Here is an 18,428-nt window from a genome sequence, read left to right as displayed (position 1 = left end):
AGAAGCCAACCAGGGCAATCAGAGTGCCCAGCTACTCGGTATGTGCAAGTGGTCAGTCAAATCTCCAAGCACTCCTTCCACCGAGCAAGCAACCCCTGGAACAGCTGCTGAGGAAGGAGCGCTGGGAGATGTGATTCATCGTGCGTGAATGTATTGTAAGTGTGTTAATTACTATTAAAATTATTATACAACTATACCAAGTAATATGAGATCATTATAGGTAATTATTATGTAACAGCCTGTATCAATATTAATGGATTGATATAATGGTTATATAGGTTATAATGGTAATTTCCTTATTAGCTTAACCCCTTTATACCAGGCTTTAACTCCAAGGTACGCCCACAAACTCTCCCAGATCTTGAGCACCCAGCACCCTCTTCTCCCGTCTCCCAACCCTTCTCCAGCAGCCTCTGGTTTTCCCTCCCATCCCCAAGACGCATTTCGCGGTATCTCCTGCCATCTACTGATGCTTGGCGAGGAGGCGGCTACTGCGCTTGGCGAAGCCTGGGCCGAGCAGACATCCCTGGCTGGGCTTTTTACAAAAAAGGGGAGAGGGGGGGTGGATATGAGGCCAAGGGAGGCACCGGGGGCCCCGCTACGGTAGCCGGGCGGGCGGTGGCCGCCCGGGGCGGGCCAGGGCCGGGGCAGGGGCCGGGCTCAGCCCGAAACCTCCCCGGGGGAGGGGGAAGGCTGAGCCCTTAAGAGCAGCGCCGGGAGGCACCGTCCCGTCCCATCCCAGCGCAGCCATGGGGGAGGCGGCGACAGGCAGCGCGGTACCCCCGCTACCGCCGTCGGAGGCGGTCGGGGGGCAAGTGAACGCCCTGACCGTCCTGGCTTTGCTGGAAAAACTGGTGTCCATGTTGGAAGCGGTGGAAGGGCAGCAGCGGCAGATGGAGCAAAGGCAACGGGGTTTGGAAGGGGCGGTGCGGGGTATTCAGGGAGACCTGGGGAAACTGTGTCGCAGTCACGGGGCGACGGGGGAAGCGGTGGAAAAGCTGCTGGAGAAGTCGAGGAAGGTGTGTGCTCACACCCGGGCCGTGCGGGAGCGGCTGGAGAGGCAGTGCGACCAGGTGCGACGCCTGGAGCAGCATCACGCACAGCTGCTCCGGCGGGACCGCTTCAAGGTGCTCATCTTCCAGGTGAGAGGCCCTGAGGCCACCCCTGCCACCACCCTCTGCGCTCCAAGCCTTCCTTCCAAACTTGGGAAGAGCCTGTCTTGCTAACTATTTGACAAAAACTGGGGAAAGAGATGACTCTACTAACCCTTGGCAAAGTTTGTGGAAAAAGGCTGTCTTTTTGCTGATTTAGAAAAGTTGGGAGGAAAACTTTTCAATCTCAGAAAGCTTGTGGAAATAGCCCTTGTTTATCCTCAGCAACTTTAGGAGAAATGCCCACTCTTACTTTTGGCAAACTTTGGGAAGGAGCCTGTTTTGCTAACCCCTAACAAACCTGGGGAAAGAGCTGTCTCTCTTTTGTGCTAACTCTTGGCAAATGCAGGGGAAACACCTTGGTTTTGGGCTCCTTTGCTAGCTCTCAGCAGACTGTGGGGAAGGAGCACTCTGTTACTTTGGCAAACTTGGAGAAATTACTGTCTTTTACTAACTCTTAGCAAAAACGGAGGATGTTCCCGCCCATAGCAGGGTGTAGGAACCTTTAAAGCCCCTTCCAACCCACGCCATTCCATGATTCTATGAAACCAGGGGAAAGAGAACGTGTTTTGCTATCTCTTAGCAAACTTGGGGAAAGAGCCACCTTTTATTGTCACCAAAGTCAGTGAGAGAAGAAAGTCATCTCTTACTGAGAATTAGTGTAGAAAGTTTCGTTGTAGTGTTTTGGGGCTTTTTTTTTTTTTTTTTGTAAACTTGAAGGGAGGGGGATGGTGTTTGTTTTGTGGTTTGGGGTTTTTTTTTTTTGAGTTTCGTTGTTGTTTGGGGTGGGGTTTTGTGAGAGGTTTTTTAGCAAACTTAAAGATCCCATTTTGCTAACTCTTAGCAGTGCCCCTAAACCCACCCTTGTATCTGCCCTTGGAAGCAGGAGAGGGCAGAGCTGCAGCTCCCTGTAGCTCATCCCTGAATGGGCCAGAACAGCCCGAGGAGCGAAAAACTCAGCTAAAACCCAGCTTCCTGGGAGTCCATCCAGTGATAGCAGCGGTTTGCATATTTTCCCCTTTTTAAGCAATGGTCTGGAGAGAACACGGCGTGAGCTTTAACTAAACACAGGACATGACTTTTACATCTTTAAAGAAAAAAACCAGACAGACCTGCACAGTGCACTGGCGGAAGGAAGGAAGGAAGGAGAACAAGCGCAGGGCTGGAGCAGCCATAGGTCAGGCACATCACCAGCTCCTCAGGATAAACTTATTGGCCACATGTTGCATCAGGCTGGAGCTGACTCTACTCCTTGGGCTGTTGGGGAGTGTTGTTTTGGATTTGTTTAAATAGAAAAGAGCAGAACTTGATTTTAAAAGCTGGCAGGCCTGCTTAGTGCACAGGCGCTTCCCCCCTAAAAGGAAGCCCCCACCTCCCTGCTTATTGTTCTCCCAAATTACCGTCCAGGCTTGTCAAGCCAGAAGAGGAGGAGCTGCGGCACGTACCGAGCATGATGGTTTCCACCCTTGAAGGAATGTGGAAATTATTCCAGGGACTGGGTAAACGAAAAGACACATGTTCACTGGAGTCCTCTTAAGTAATTTAAGATCCATTACTGTAAGTCAAAATGTTGCCATATCCCAGGCTGTGTTAGCTAAGGACTGGTGCCCACCTCCAGGTTCAGACCTAGACCTTGAACGTTTCCTGTGACAAGGTAATTTTACAGCATTACCGCTACCTGCAAGCGTGAGGGTTAAGGCCTTGCTATTGCAACTACAGCATCTTCCTTCAGAGAACCCAAACTTTAGCATTTTAAGATGTAGTGTGTAGAGGAAAGAAACCCACAGCTGTGTGGGGCAGCCAGGGTTGCCTCTATCTAGGGACCCTCATTCCTGCTGTTTAGTGGCAGTGATTTGCAGGCACTGGGTAAAAGTACCAGTAAACCTGTCCAAGAAGGGTTTGAATGGTAGAGCAGTGCCCCAGCAGGGGAGGGCTGCCTGGCTTGTGTCCTCAGACTAAATGGTATTGCAAACCTAAACCTGTTCAAACCCCTGAGCCTCTCCTTAATGCCAAGTCCTAAAGTGTACAAACCCAAAGGAAACAACACAGGCCCACATCCCAGAACAACAGCTGAAGACAGGGTTTCTCCACCACCCATTGCTGGCGTTGTACCTTTGGACAGGAGGTCGGTTCTTCATTCCTTTCATAAGGATTTCCTTGACTGTGTTTCCATCTCTCACTGGAAAATATGTTGCCATGGTGGGGTGGAGATGAACTTAACTGATCCCAAGCTGATGCAGATCGAGAACGCTCGCCTTAGAAAAGAAAGACTGCAGCTAAATTCAGTTTAAAAAAAAAAAATCAGCTGTCAACTGGGAATTGCTGCTGGCACTGGCCTGTTGCTCAAAGGCAGGGTGGCTGTCTGGAAAACCAGGGAGAGTGGTTGGCAGAGCTTCCCTGGGGCGTGGGAGGGTGGCTGGGGTGAGCAGTGCCCTGGGCTTTCTCTGGCAGAGCCTGGGAGGAGCTGGGATTTTCCACTGGGGAAGCAGCTGTACCCAGAGGGATAGTGGGTACTCACAAAGCTGTGCCCATAGGCCTGCTGCTGGATGAGCTGGTGCCTTAACTGTGTCCCCACCTCAAAATTCCCCTGTGTGGTCTCAAGGTGGAGGTGGGATGACCTGGTAGTCAGCAGGGCCACTGCCTTGGCGGGGTAATTGTACAGAATGAAAAGAGCAGAAGGCTGGCTGGGTTTCTGTACTGTCCCAATCAGGAATCCATGGAAAAAACAATTGCAGGAAGGAGAAGTCCTAGCAATGAAGCCATATTGATGCCAGATTTGTGTAAAAACAGAAGGGAGATCTGGCTGTATGAGGCTTTCCTTCAGCTGGGGGATGATTCTTTTCCACTGGGAAAAAACCCAAGCCATCCCAAACTTCACACAGCATGCTTCTCATTAGGACCCACTTTTCCATCTTAGTAAGCCAGCTTGGTATGAACATAAAAATACCCATCTGTGATTCAGTTCTGCATTCACTGTATACCTCAAGCTCCCTAGTACTTGGTGGGAGCAGAGCATAGCCAAAACACATGACTGAGCCCCACCTCTGCATTTTATGAAGCCGTACTGCTGCTCACTAGCATCTGCTTTCCCGCAGCGTACACACTGAGAATGAACTGCATTTAGAAAACTTCAGCTATTTACATATTTTTCCATTAAAATCCTCTTAGTTTTCTCTCCCTAGACTGCCTGCATTGTTCCTAGTTTGCACAGATTTCTTTAATTGGTGACATATTTTTACGGAGCTCCATTCCAAGCATTTGAGGATGCTAAAGTTATTACAAATACCACAAGTGACACAGCAATCTAGCAAAACACTGAAGTGACTGTTTTAAAAATCCTCGTTAAGCTCTGGCATTGTTCCCCTCTATTCTGTCCTTGCCACATGACCAGCTTTTTGGTTCTGGTTTGGTGGGGTTTTTGACTGTTTAGCTGCAGAAGCAAAATGCAAGATAAAAAAAGGCTCATGTTTAATTTTTCAATTAAATGTCATGTTTACTAGTGAGTAGGACAGATAAAATAAGGAAAAAATTACAGTTTGGGATGAAGCACACTGATATTCAGGCCCCTTTTGGATGTTGCTATTGGCAAATGCTTCATTCTGAAATGGTGCAAGAGGAGGGCTCAGGAAATCAGCCATTTGGTCATATCTTGCTGTTTGGGCCGCTGTAATAATCTGTTGAATAAGCAACTTCAAACTCAAAAACTAACAAATGAGAAAAATGAAAGACTTACGAACCAATAATGCTATTATTTAACTGCTAAATTCCCCCTGAACCCTTGTAAGGAGAATACTCTTATATTGATTAATGACAAAAACGTTTCCCATGGCTCTCAGGACTTGATCCAGCTGTGCTGCCCAACCCACAAGACACTTCCAAAACACCCCAGCCTGCACAGTACGTGCAAACAGGCAGCCAAAATTTTCCTCATTGCCTTCAGTGCCAGCCTGCTCCCTGCCCTCCTCCCTCCCTGAATGCACATCCAGGTCTAAAGAGCACACACTTGTCTGAGGAAAGTAGGTGGAGCTATAGGCACTTTTTAGAAGGATTTGTCATCTTTTGACCTATTTATTGCAGCAAAACAAGTCTTAGACAAGTAATCACCTAGGCATCTAACAGCACCTACAAAGTAGAGAGGAGCCTGGAGTGCTGTAAACATAGGAAAATGCTGTTCCCCATTCTTGAAGGCCGTGTCCTCTTACCACAATCCTAACAAAAATCCAAACCCTTAGATTTCCTTCTATCAGAGATCCAGCACTCCTGAGCAAATTAACAACCTGTTCATCAGGCCCTCCAATTGTGTAGTACGCTGTTATGGATCTTATCTTCCTTTCTCGTAAAAGGTATGGTTGAGATGATGACCTATAGAGAAAGAGTCCAGAGGAAGGCATGAATGTGACCAGAGGGCTGGAGCACCTCTCCTATCAGGGAGCTGGGGTTGTTGAGCTTGGGGAAAGGAAGGCTTCAGGGACACTTTGTGGAAGCCTCCCAATACCTAAAGGGGCTACACGAAAGCTGGAGCAGGGCTGTTTACAAGGGCACAGAGTGATAGGACAAGGGGCCATGGTGATAAACTAAGGGATGTAAGATTTAGGAAAAAATTCTTCCCTGTGAGGGTGGTGCGGCCCAGGGTGCCTAGAGAAGCTGTGGTTGCCCTTGGATCCCTGGCAGGGTTCAAGGCCAGGTTGGATGGGGCTTTAGGCAGCCTGGGCTAACAGAGGGTGTCCCTGCCCATGGCAGGGAGTTAGAACTAGTTGGGCTTTGAGGTCTCTTCCAACCCAAACTGTTCAGTGATTCTTGAAAATGGCTGATCAAAGTCACAGGGAAGGCACCAACTTTAACTTTGCAGGTATTACCAGGAGTTGTTTTACACAAAGAACTGGCAGAAGTCTATTTGGCTCCTACATGGAAAAATAAAATTTAGAGGAGCTATCTACATACAGTCATCTGAGAAAATGCAAACACTGTTTTTGAGCTTGGATGTGGAAAATAAAAAGATGTATTTCTTTCTCAGAATTTTAGATTAGATCAAGAAGAAAAGATCAAAGTTCTACTCTTTTTGGCATGGAAAATAGTTTATGCGGTTTGTAACAGTTGGCATTTTTCAGTGTATTGTTATAGTGTTCCTAAATGAACTACTAGATTGCTTGAAAAATAAAACAAAATGTAGGTGTCAAAGAAACTTGTTAGACCAAAAAGTTACCAATGGCCCACTTAAGGTGTGTCATCAGTAACTATTTGAAACAGAAACATCTCTTCCAACACAGAGTATTCCTACCATACCACCTTTGTCTTTCCAAAGCATTTTACTTAATTTGTTTTCATTTGCACTTTAATGGTTCCTGTGATCCTGAGGTCTTTTAGAAACTTGAGATAGAGGAGTATGTCATTCCCATTTTACAAGGAGGGCAATAGATGCTCAGAGGCTGATGTTTTCCAGGGTGGTGAAGGAAGCTTAGACAGAGAAGCGATTTCTTGAATGGCAGTACTGTCAGATAGCCAGAGATCACCTAGGATCTGCTTTTAATTGAATCATTATCTCATTTTTACATAGTATATTTTTGTTTCCTCTTCTTCCTTTTTAATATGGAACACTTAACAGTCTCCCTTCTACTCAGAGTCAGAAATTTGATAAAAATTTAGTAAAACCTACATCCCTATTCTTATAGAGACTGTGTGCAGCATTTGAGTTTAATGTGGGTGCTGTAGGCACAGAACTAAACTGACTTTGAGGTGATGCACACAGGCCCCTCTCTGGCTCAGACTGCATCGCCATCAATCTCACCCAACACCCCTTTCCCAGACTACATACTTCCAAAGTTACAACCCATCTTTACTCATTAATATTAGAATTTTCTATGCCATTCAGGCACTTATGCCTAAATGTTGAAAGGCTTAAAGCTGTAGGAGATTACCTAGGTTTGGAAAAATGCACAAGACAAATCATGCTTTATACCGAGTTCTCATGCACAGGGGAATAATTTAATGCTGCACCCACTCAAGGAATCCACGTTTCATTACCTGCAGTGGAGAGAAAATATAAATATTTGTGCTGCAGTTAGCAGCTGTTTTCACTTAAAGCTGGTGCAGGTTTTCTTTGGTTTGTTATCTCTCAGTCACTGTTGCCAACAGCTCCAACATCCTTATAGGTGTCGGGAGAAGTCCACTGGCTTTACTAGATGTTCCACTGCAGGTGAATGGCTTGGAAAGCTTCATCTATACCAGTGAATCTGATGGGCGCCACTGAGCCAGGAAAGTGCAGGGAAACCATAGAAACAGAGCACATAAGCTGTCAAACAGCTATCAATTTTTTGATACTTTATATTTTTATATCCCTGAGGGATATTCATCAACACACTTGAATGACGATATACTGCATATACACTGTATAAAGCGATTTTGCCTGTCCACACACATGTTCTTGAGTTCCACAAGCACACAGGGTGGCTGGGAATATTTTGTTTTTAAAAACCACCATGTACAAAGCAAGGTATATTCACAAAAAGGCATCCTTATACAGTGACAGGGAATTTAAGTGGCAGCACCATTATCTCCAGTGGTCACAACTGTATGCTCAGTCCTGAAATGAACTTCGAAGTGTACGTGGCCTTTCTTCCCCTTAACTGCACACCAGGCACACTGGGGACAGATCTGAAACTATTGTGGCCATTTCACCCCGCAGTTAATGCTTTTCCTAGCTGAAAATAAATGGGGGGTGGGGGGAGAGGGGAGGAGATATAGAAAAACCCCTTCCAATCCATACCACTAGGCGATACTGCACGTTCTCTGCCTGAAGCCGATAAAAAAGGCAGTAAGTAGAGAGTACGCAGATCCTGAGGCGTAATGATTCTGAAAAGAAAAGGGACCATGCAAGAAACCTCATTTTCTTTGCATGGGCAGATGCCTGCGAAGCCTACAGCAGAACAGAGTGGGCATTGTGCTGCCTCTGAACTGCTTGGGGTTGCAGAGCTGCTTCATTACCAGTTGCAGCTTCTTGCCCTGTTCAGCCTGTTTTGTTTTCACATACTTTCTTTCCGTGCCCTTTCTTGGTTTTGTTTCTAAAAGCCATCATTTTCCTCTTAACTAGAAGTGATTGCTAGGGGTTTTTACGTGGTATGATGTCTGGTTATTTTTGTATGCCATAAACTTTTTGTTTTGCAAATTGTCCTTCATCCTGTCCGTGTTTTCAATATTTACCAATTTACCAATGAAATCCATAATACCTTTTTCCAGTAAATAGCTGTTAAATAGCACACACTCTAAACATGAAGGGACTGCGTGGCTTCTCAGTATCAACAATCTTTTTTTAACAGCAACATGCACTTTTCTGAAACACATTTGAAGTGCTGGCTGCAATTGCCACCTGAGGTAGTCCTCAGATGCAACCAACATCTCTGCAGAGATATCCCCAGAGAAACTGAAAGCTTCACAGGTGTTATGGGACTTCTGCAAGTCAACACAGGGGTCTGCATCATGACCTTCTCAGCCACCTTACCATTTTTTCTCCCCAGGGATGGGTCTGCAGCTTTACAGCTAAACTCTTACTAATGAGTATCTAATTTAAATGCCAAAGAACGTGATTTCCATTCTGTATACATTCCAAATCACTCTGAAAGAGAAATCTTACAGCTGACAGCTCATTAGTCTTAAACTGTACCAGATAATGGTTCAGTGGGCTTTGAGTGGCTTGTTACTGGTTAAATATACTGAAACAACAAGAAAGGTTCAGCATCCTTCATCTTATTATTGGGGGGGGGGGGGAGGGAGGAAGTAATTGTTCAGGGTTGTGCTTTATTAAATTTGTGTCCTCTGAACTATGAAACTCAGATATTGTTAATTCTTTCAGGAGGAAAATGAGATCCCTGCCAGTGTTTTTTCAAAAGAGTCTATTCCAAGCATTACAGAAGGAAAAGAGGAGCCTGTGGATGAGAACAAAACCCTGGAAGAAACCTTGCATACAGTGGAGTTGTGCTCAGATGATGAAATGCTTCACGAGGAAGACAGCGTGGATGACAGTGCAGAGGAGAAAACAGAAGAATCAAGAGCTGAGAAAATTAAAAGATCCAGCCTCAAGAAGGTAGACAGCCTCAAGAAAGCATTTTCTCGCCAAAACATTGAAAAGAAGATGAACAAGATCAGCACAAAGATTGTCTCACCTGAACGGAGGGAAAAGATCAAGAAGTCGCTCACTGTACATCATCAGAAATCCTCCTCTTCAAAAAGTTCGGCTTTCAAAGTGTCTCCCCTCACATTCAGTGTGAAGAAAGCCCGTCACGAAGGAGAAAGCCCTGCTGAAGCTGAGGACCGACCAACAGAAACTACAAGCAACGACCAAGCAGAGAACGAGGATGAAGTGTCCTTTGCCGACATGCACTCAGATTTGACACCTACCAGCTCGCTGACCGAGGAAGGCAAAGCAGTAGCTGATTCGCTAGAGAAGGAAGCCAGAAGGGAAGGGAACACCATGATGAACAACAACATTGAGCTGTCCATTGTGGAAGATGATGAAGAGTATGGGATGCCTCTAGAAGTTTCTAGCCAGAAACTGTACGATGAAAGAAACAACCCAGTCAGCAGGGAAACGGAGCAATCTGATGAAGAAACGACCCAAGCAGCTGTCCTGCAGATAGACCAAACCGCGTAATCAACCCGCACCTTCCTCTGCCTTCCAGATATGCATGGTTTTACTTAGGCGAGGAACTGGTTTCTGCTACACAGGCGGTGGCAGTGATTCAGTTTCTTCCACCCTTTTCTCTGCAGTGGTAACTTATTGCATCGTGTTAGAATGCAGGGTGAACGAGGTCAATGACACGGGCTGCAACATACTCGGTTTTAGGCCGAGTCACTGGTGTTTATTAATTTAGAGATGCTGTCAGCTGGCGTAAGAGACTAGCAGGAAAAGAGCACGTCTGATAGCAGCAAGCTGGCTTTCTTATAGTTAGGTCAGAGGAACATGTGGAGAGTAGTCAAAACCCAAACGTTTCTGTTCTGTTTTCTTCTCTGTCAGTATTTCACGGCACTGTGAGTAGTTTTGTATGTAAATGTAGAAATACCAATGAGAACATTTGATTCTGTTTTCTGTGCTAATGCTGCGTGAATACTAACAGCTTCAGTACTGTGCATACACAGAGTCTGTTTGGGGCTTTGCTCTGTGATGCCCTACAGCCTAGAAGGGCAGAGTTTTTAAAGGGCCAAGCTGAAAAGGTGATTCCGTCAGTTTCAGCAGGGGCAAAGATTTTTGCTCTTCACTTGGAAGAAATGACTGTGCTTAGGAGGAAAGGAACAGATAGTTTTGCCGTCTGCCAGAGTTATGGAAATATATTAGTGACAAGCATGAATGTGTAATCAGCTACTGTACTACTAAGGGATCAGAAATAGAAAAAAAATATAAAGGAAAAAAAAGGAATTTGATACAAACATGGAGATAGTCTGGAGAAAGTATGAAATGCAGTGAAATGTAGAAAAAAAGCAAAAACAAACCTCCACAATACTAAACCTATGCTCCCATCTTAAAGAATATATACTCAGATAACACTAACCAGTTAATTCTTAGCCTTTATAACAATATACTATCAAACCTGCACCTGCACTACTTTGTATCTCAGAGTATTTTGAAAATAGCGTAATTTATCTTTTTTACAAAGTATTTCATATATAGAGCTATATCTACACAGAAGAATTAGGTAATCACAGGGATGTAAGGAAATATTTTTTTCTTCAAAAAAGTGAAATACTCTTTTAGTCATGTCTAAAGGGAACAACGTGTTGTGGATTGAACTTCATGGCAGGGATGAGATTACGTAAGGATGAGGCTGCAAAGCCACAGGATTTGATTCTCTGCTAATAACTTTCATCAAAGCCACCTACCTGCTCTCAAAATTACAAGCCAGCAATTTTGCAAAATTCATTGAAAACGACAGGTTACAGGGAGTTTGTTCACGGTGAATGTTCATTCCTGTCACTTAACAAAGGTAAGGTGGAGGTAAAGAAAGGGAAGTACAACACCCAGAACAGTTACCTTACATCCTTGTTTGTTTATGCAGTGGGTTGTTTTCTCTTTTATATATATATATATAAATTATATATATAAGTTTATATATATAAATTTTATATATATAATATGTATTAAAAAAATCTACTGATACTTAACATTGCACTAAAAGGTCGCTTCCTTCAACTTGTATTTAGAATCACAAATTACAGGGGAAATAAAAACTGCAGCAAAAATACCATTATGAAATGCTTAACAGATATTACTCCACAGGGATAATATCTGTAACCAGTAAATCACACTGGAAGTTAGTCAGTAAGAGCGTAGCGTAGGTGAGTACTACTAAGAGTTAAGCTCTTAAGTATATGGTATCATATTAGAGATACTGTTTGTAAGAGAAATCATGGCATAACCCATGCAGCTATATTTTGTATTAACTACAATGGATTGGAATAATTTTTACCTGTAACTAACTACAAATATGGCAAATAAAAGCATAACATAAAGCACAGTCATGTCAGTCTTTGGGAGAAGCAGTCTGAGAAGTTGGCAAAGATGAAATGTAAAGGTCAAGCATTTATTACTTCAGTTCATATCCCCGTTGTGCCTATACCATTTTCTTTCTCATCCTCTGCTGTTATTTAGCAATACAAACACCAGGGCTCAGACTTTGCTTTCCAGACACTTGTCAGATCTCCAGCACATCTGAATGTAGTCAGGCACTTTCCAAAATCTGCTAGCTCCATCTGCATATTTTACTGGACTGCAGCATACTTCTAATACTTTAAATAGTCCTGAAAACATATTTATATTGAAGTTTATAGTCTGTTTATGCACACAGATAAATTCATGTCTTCTAGAGTGCCACACAGGCTTTAGGAGTCTTAATTTTACTGACAGACCAAAGAATGCACATTTAACCTTTATGTAACAGCTGTCAACTTCCCACAGCCACAAAGCACTACCCAGGAACCCCAGCATCATGTTTACATTTTGCTTTCGGATATGCCTGGTTTGTTTGTCCTGCTAAGCTTTAATTTAAACAATACCCCTGGCCACGCTTTATCCAGTTTTAGAGATGCTGAAACAAATCCCATGTGCGGTGTTTTAAAAGCATTACAATACTATCCAGTAAAACCACTGGAAATGCAGATACTGAGCATCCATGAGAATTAATTCAGACACATGCTTCAGGATACACTACACACGCAGCCATCAATTGCAGGACTAGAACTAAACATTGTCTCAACCACAATCACACACTTACAAGGATAAGCAGGGGCCTGTAATCCTGACATACATGAGAAAGCATGTTTTGCAAGAGAGAACATCTACTTAACCTAATGTCTGCTCTTGTGCTATCATAAATGAGAGGACAAAGCAAGCTCAGAACCCTAAGATGTCCCCCAAGCCATTTCTTCCCCTCTCCGTCCACTCTCAAGTCCTGACTAAAAACACCAGCCTGCAAAACATAATGTTTCGGGGAGGAGACAGGCTGCAGCCCCAGCAGCACTGTATTCCTTCAAGCATCTGAAGTATGTGCCTGGATCTTGTCAGGCTGGCAGATGTCAAGCATGTGCATGGGTATCCCTTGCTTGTGCTGACAGGTTTGTCCACAGAATTTCTTTTTTAAAAAAAAACCCAAAACCCCACAAAGCCCAAACCTGCCTTTCTTCCCTTCTTGACATGATAACACAGGTACAGCGTGTGCTTTTGAGCTCCACTTGTACCATCATTATTTGGGAGACCTGACCTGTGAGCTGCTGCAGGGATTCCGACTTTGACCTCCACTGAAATCAGCGGGAGCTTTGCACAAAGGAAGAGGGTGTGATAAAGTCCTTCTGGTATAAATATTTAAACTAGCAGCACTCAGCAGCTGCCGATGCTTCCATTTTCAATGCCAGAAAACCAGCTGACATTTCTGTCCCCTTTTAGGGGAAAGGGCAAAGAGCATCCCAGTGACCCTCACGTGCTAATCCATGAGCCGACTTCTCTGTGAAAAGGCACAGATGCGGGCTTTCTGGACCATTTCACAGTCAAGTAAGAGAGTGCAGTGAAAGCCCTCATACAAGCCTGACTGAAGCCTGTCTGATGATTCTAGAGACAGAAGAAAGGGAAGAAGGAGAAAATAATCAGAAGGTAAAATATACCTGTATGCCCTTCGTGCTGATGCACTGAAAAGCAGTTGATACAGGCTCTAATGACAAACAGTTATGTGACTGATAGTCACACACTTAAAAAAAAAAAAAGAGGTAAACCTAGAAGAATTAAAGTAATGGCAGTTTGTTAGAGGGCAAACTGCTCACCAAGGGACAAGTCAGTGAAGCCTTCAGCTGTCTCAAAGAACTCCCTGAGCCACACAAGGGTTTTGGGCCACCTGTGTGACTTCCACGACCATCAGGAAGAGCTGTGTGCAATGATGCAGGATGCGAGACCTGCGTATACCACTGATGCAATCTGCTTAGCTCATCAGCAAAATACAAAGTTTTACTGCCATCAGCATGGCAGATGTAACAGTGTGGCAGAAAGGAAGGCTATAGCCTGCTTTGCAGGGTGCATCATGAGCAAAATTTCAAGCTACATTCTGATGGCAATGTCTCTGCGGTTGGCTAACTGCATACAACAAAGCAAGCGTAACTCTGGCCCCTGAAAATAAATGTCAAGAAAATGCAAGTAGAAAAATTCTGTTGTGACCTGCTAAGACACACAGGCACACCCGGTGTGTCAAGAGGAAGGGGTCAGGTAGCTTTCCAGCATGCCAAGATAAAGATCTGCCACCCAAGCCATGCAAGCAGCCAGCTGTTCGGCCACAGTCCTGGTTAGGGTTTTGCCTAGGCAACTAAACAACCTGCAGGAAAACAACTGCCAGAGCAGCCCAGAGGGTGCTGACTCAGCACGCAAGTATCCACTGCTCTGACTCATGGGACTCGCTTTCCCAAATTAATGGAAAAGGGCTGACAGCCACTTTCCACCACTTTTAAACTTCCCGTTGCCAGGGTTTTGTTTCAGGATCTGCATTTGAACCAGCATCAACCCCAGGCTGAGTCTAACCACATGTATAAAGAAATTTTAATCAGCATACTTGCAGCTGTCGGTGGTGGCTGATCTCTCCTGCCCTCCTTTTGATCACAATGCCTTTTTTCCCTTCCTCTCACTCCGTCAAGTCGTTTGCAGGAGTCTGAACTGCACACTAATTCAAATAAGGAACTCGCTCTAACTGCATGTTGAGAACTGATAATCAATGTCATCTTTAATTCTTCTTACATGGTTATCCCCTTTAATGGAGTGTGCTGCAGTAACTGAGAATAAATCTGCTTTGGGTTAAGCTAGAGATTGTTATTTATTTTTCTTTCAGATCAGAGATTAATATTGCTGTATGACCACTGGCACTAACCTCTTTTTCCATAGCAACAATAAAGAGAACATAAACTATGAGTCATAATTTCTCTCTAGAGGACTTTTTTGTAATTATGATCATTCCACAGTTCCTAAAATATATTAGCTGATATATAGCTCTGGTGTAACAGCTTTGATTTTCCTTCGTTTGAACACACAGGCAGAAAGAAAAGACTTCCATTATTTTCTCTTTCTCACTACACAAAGTACCACACACTCATTTATTATAACCGTGTTGCTCCTAAAAACTCCACGACAATGTTTTCCTGATAAAGGTGGAAGAGATCTCCTTGCTTTCAATAACCTTTAAATGATACTGACTGAGCTGGGCTTGTTCAGCCTGGAGAAGAGAAGGCTGCAGGGGGACCTCATTGCAGCCTTCCAGTATCTGAAGGGAGCTTATAAGCAGGAGGGGATTCAACTTTTTAAAAGGATAGACAATGGCAGGAGAAGGGGGAATGGATTAAAACTAGAGGGAAGGTTTAGATTAGATATTAGGGGGAAGTTTTTTACAGAAAGAGTGGTGAGGTGCTGGAACAGGCTGCCCAAAGAAGTAGTGGGTGCCCTGTCCCTGGAAGTGTTCAAGGCCAGGTTGGATGGGGCCCTGGGCAACCTTGTGTAGATCCAGGCCTGAGGTTGGTGGCCCTGCCTGTGGCAGGGGGGTTGGAGCTCTATGATCCTTGGGGTCCCTTCCAACCCATGCCATTCTATGATTCATTGATTCTATGGTTAGCAAATTGGGTCTAACAGCTGGAAACCCAAACTAGAAACCCTATTGTACTGGGTGGAGGCAGGGTTGCAAACTAGCACTGCTCCTCTGCCAGTCAATGGCTTTAAACTCTCCAGCGTTTCCTCTCCGACAGAACACAGCTGCGATACACAGACCAAATTGAGTAATAATCGTGATTCTCTTTACTCCCTTCGGTGAAAACCTGGCCTTGGAACAACTTACCCACAGAGCTCCCTGGAGTATCTCAGCAGATAATCACACCAGATCATCACAAGACATTGTAAGACTTTCTTTTTTGTGTGCGTGTGGCGGTGTCCTCCATTTCCCATACAACATGGTCTGCTGCGTGCTGGTGCCAGGCACTCAGAAACCCATAGTGTCTCTTGCAGGAGCAGAACTAGGAAAAAAGATTAGCAAAAACAAGGACACCCACATTCAGTTAAAAGTCATAATCCAAAACAGAGAGAGATGGAAAACTTTGCATGTCTCACTGCTCTGCAATGTGACCCCCAACAGCTAAATCAAACCCAGGCTGCACAGACACAAAGGATACGCAGCTCGCCTTTGCCTTGCCAGTATGAAGCTGGCACACAGCTGAAGACCAGAACACCAACTAACATAGTATCAGTCTAAATAATAACTTGTGTACTCCTCCCAAAAAGTTTCTTGGGGAAAACCCCCCAACTTTCAAACTCCTGAACCCAGGAGCAAAAGGTCATTATAACGCCCTATGCCATTAACTCCATCGAGGAGAGTCTCTCTGGCTTCTTCGCTCCCTCCCATCAGGCCGAGGTGTGTAGAAGGCAGCTGATGTTATCTGCACTGGATCCTGAAAATTGGCAAGACAGTGCTGGGAACAAATAGCGCACAGGGCGGGGGGGTGCGTGGGGGGATGCCTGCTCTGCACACCATGTACGCATACCTCATCTAGATCAAGTACCAGGCACAATCTAACTACAGAAACACAACACTCCATTCAAGCAAATTTATCTTATTTCTCAGCTACTTAGCTCCTGATGTCCTACGCTATTCATTTAAAGCAAGCTTCAGCATCTTTTCAGTATGCTGCCAACTACAGTTATATATGCCCTTATACCTCTTGTTCCTTCTGACATGCCTGTAGGCAAATGAGCCCCGTGAGGGTGACAACATGAGCTGCATTAACCAGCCGCCTAGTCCCTGAATCATTACAACTCAACACAGTGCTGGGAGAGATGCAGAAAAAGGGACAGTGGGAATGTCTGAAAAGCAGTAAACACATTACAAACACACAGAAGTTGTCTGCATTTGCAGAGTCAAATGTCACTTCCACACTGGCGCGGTGAAAGCTGTATGCACCGCAACTTCTTTTAAATAGCCTTACTTTTCCAACAAGGTTTACCATTTTACTGTTGATGATTGCTGGAGATTGAAAGTCAGTGAGCGAGTAGTGACTGAAAACATTAAGAAGTGATACATCATGTAAGACCTGGGTAAGTAGGTCTCACCCAAAATTTGAAAACAAGGGGTTCTTTCTTTGTCGGTTTCTGCATGTCCAGACACAAACTCTTGAGAAGAATGGCTGCATCCTCAGTGTGCCGCTGCACACCTCTTTACACAGAGGCCATGCCGGCCATATGTGGAAGCATTCAGTTCTGGTTTAGGTGAAACAGCACAGATCTCAATTAAAACCAGTTCATGTTACATAGTAGCTGTAAAACACTGTGTATGACACACACACGTTAACATACATGACATCCAGTTTCAAATAAGGGGAGAACCTGGAAAAGTTTTTATTGATTTTTGGAACTGTTTTAAATTCTTTCACTGAAGAGGAAACAGACTGACACAATCCTATAAATCCAATCCCAAAACCCAACCCATCAGATTATTCTTTTAATCAGTTCTTATTACTTAATGATACAACAGTGGATGTTCAGCTGAGATCAGAGGGAGGAATTAAGACAGGGAGAAGTGGGGGGGGGAAAAATATAGGAAAACGTGGGTAAAAAATGGAGAATGGGATGTGTATGAGAAAGGAAACATGTGAGGGAAGGAGCCAGTGGGTAATGGGGAGGAAGGAGCTGAAAGGCTGCTGAGAAAAACACCGGCAGAGCACTCAGCACAGAGGCAAAGACCTCAAAGCAAAGGACTGGACAGAACCAACAGGCACCAACAAAGCAGGGAAAACAAAAGAAAACAAGACTCAGTAAGGTCTAGGGTTCAAAAGGATGGAAATTAGAGTAGGGAATCAGAAAAGACTGTGGGACAGCTGCCACGTACGAGACAACAGCGAGGGGAGAGCGCAGTATTTTATCACCTCCCTACCTGGCAGTCTGTATTGCAGAGGCAGTGCCCAGGGTTTAGGTCTAGAAATTATTTTTATTGCACAATGCTGGCAATGTTTTTTGTTTTGCTTGGATTTCTTTGTTTTGAGGAAGCAAAGCTAGTCAGGAATTGGCTAAAGCAACACCTTATTCACAAGTCACACCAACTCAGCCTGAGCCTCTGGAAGCCCACGCTGGGAACAGTTCCCTCCAGGTCTGCAGTGCCTATGAAGAAAATACTTCTGGGATGAATCCTGCCCATCAGCATTTGCTCGTGCAACACCACACATTGGCCATGCCTACTTGTTTCCAAAAAGGCTTGGGGAAGGAGGAGGCGTTACAGAGGAAGAGGAGAGATAGACACTGCTATCAGCTCAGCTGAACCTTCAGACATTCAGCTGAGCCCCCACTGAGCAGGGCCTACCTGAGGGGGCCAGGGGCAGGCAGGACGTGCTGGAGAGACTGAGGAACACACCTCCAACAGCTGGATTTCACTGGCAGATCACTGAATCCTAATGTCTTGCTGGGATGGAGCCAGCAGGATTTCTTTGCTATTGCAAACAGGTTTTTGGGAAAGCAAACCCCGTGCTCCTCCTCCACCCAGCCTCACCCACTTGCTTTGCCAAGAACTCTGCTATATTAAGATACGAGGCAACCATGCTGGCTGGGCCACTTCTCCTTCATGTTTGGTCTCCCGTGGGAGTTGCTCCATTCTCACATATCTGCTGAGAAACAGCATGTTCTTTCTGGCTTTCCTCAGTTTGTTTTTTTAGTGGTGCCTTTCTGCCACTTTGCATAGCAGAAGCCAGGTTCTGCTCTGGCACCAGCATGAACCTGCCTGAGCCCCATTTCTG

The 18,428-nt window shown here is 44.7% G+C and overlaps 1 protein-coding gene across 1 annotated transcript; it reads left to right on the top strand.

The window, feature by feature from the left end:
* Positions 1-749: 749 nt before the first annotated feature.
* Positions 750-11,644, top strand: CAVIN2 (caveolae associated protein 2; the record flags this gene model as incomplete). Its single annotated transcript, XM_084264802.1, has 2 exons — positions 750-1,142; positions 8,998-11,644. 2 exons carry the CDS (start codon positions 750-752, stop codon positions 9,793-9,795), a joined length of 1,191 nt encoding a protein of 396 aa, XP_084120928.1. The 3' UTR covers positions 9,796-11,644.
* Positions 11,645-18,428: the final 6,784 nt, after the last annotated feature.

The sequence above is a fragment of the Gallinula chloropus genome (genome assembly GCF_964237585.1).
Source record: "Gallinula chloropus genome assembly, chromosome: 5".
Taxonomy (NCBI): domain Eukaryota; kingdom Metazoa; phylum Chordata; class Aves; order Gruiformes; family Rallidae; genus Gallinula; species Gallinula chloropus.
Note: the sequence above shows the minus strand (reverse complement) of the source record. Positions and strands in the feature narration are given on the sequence as shown.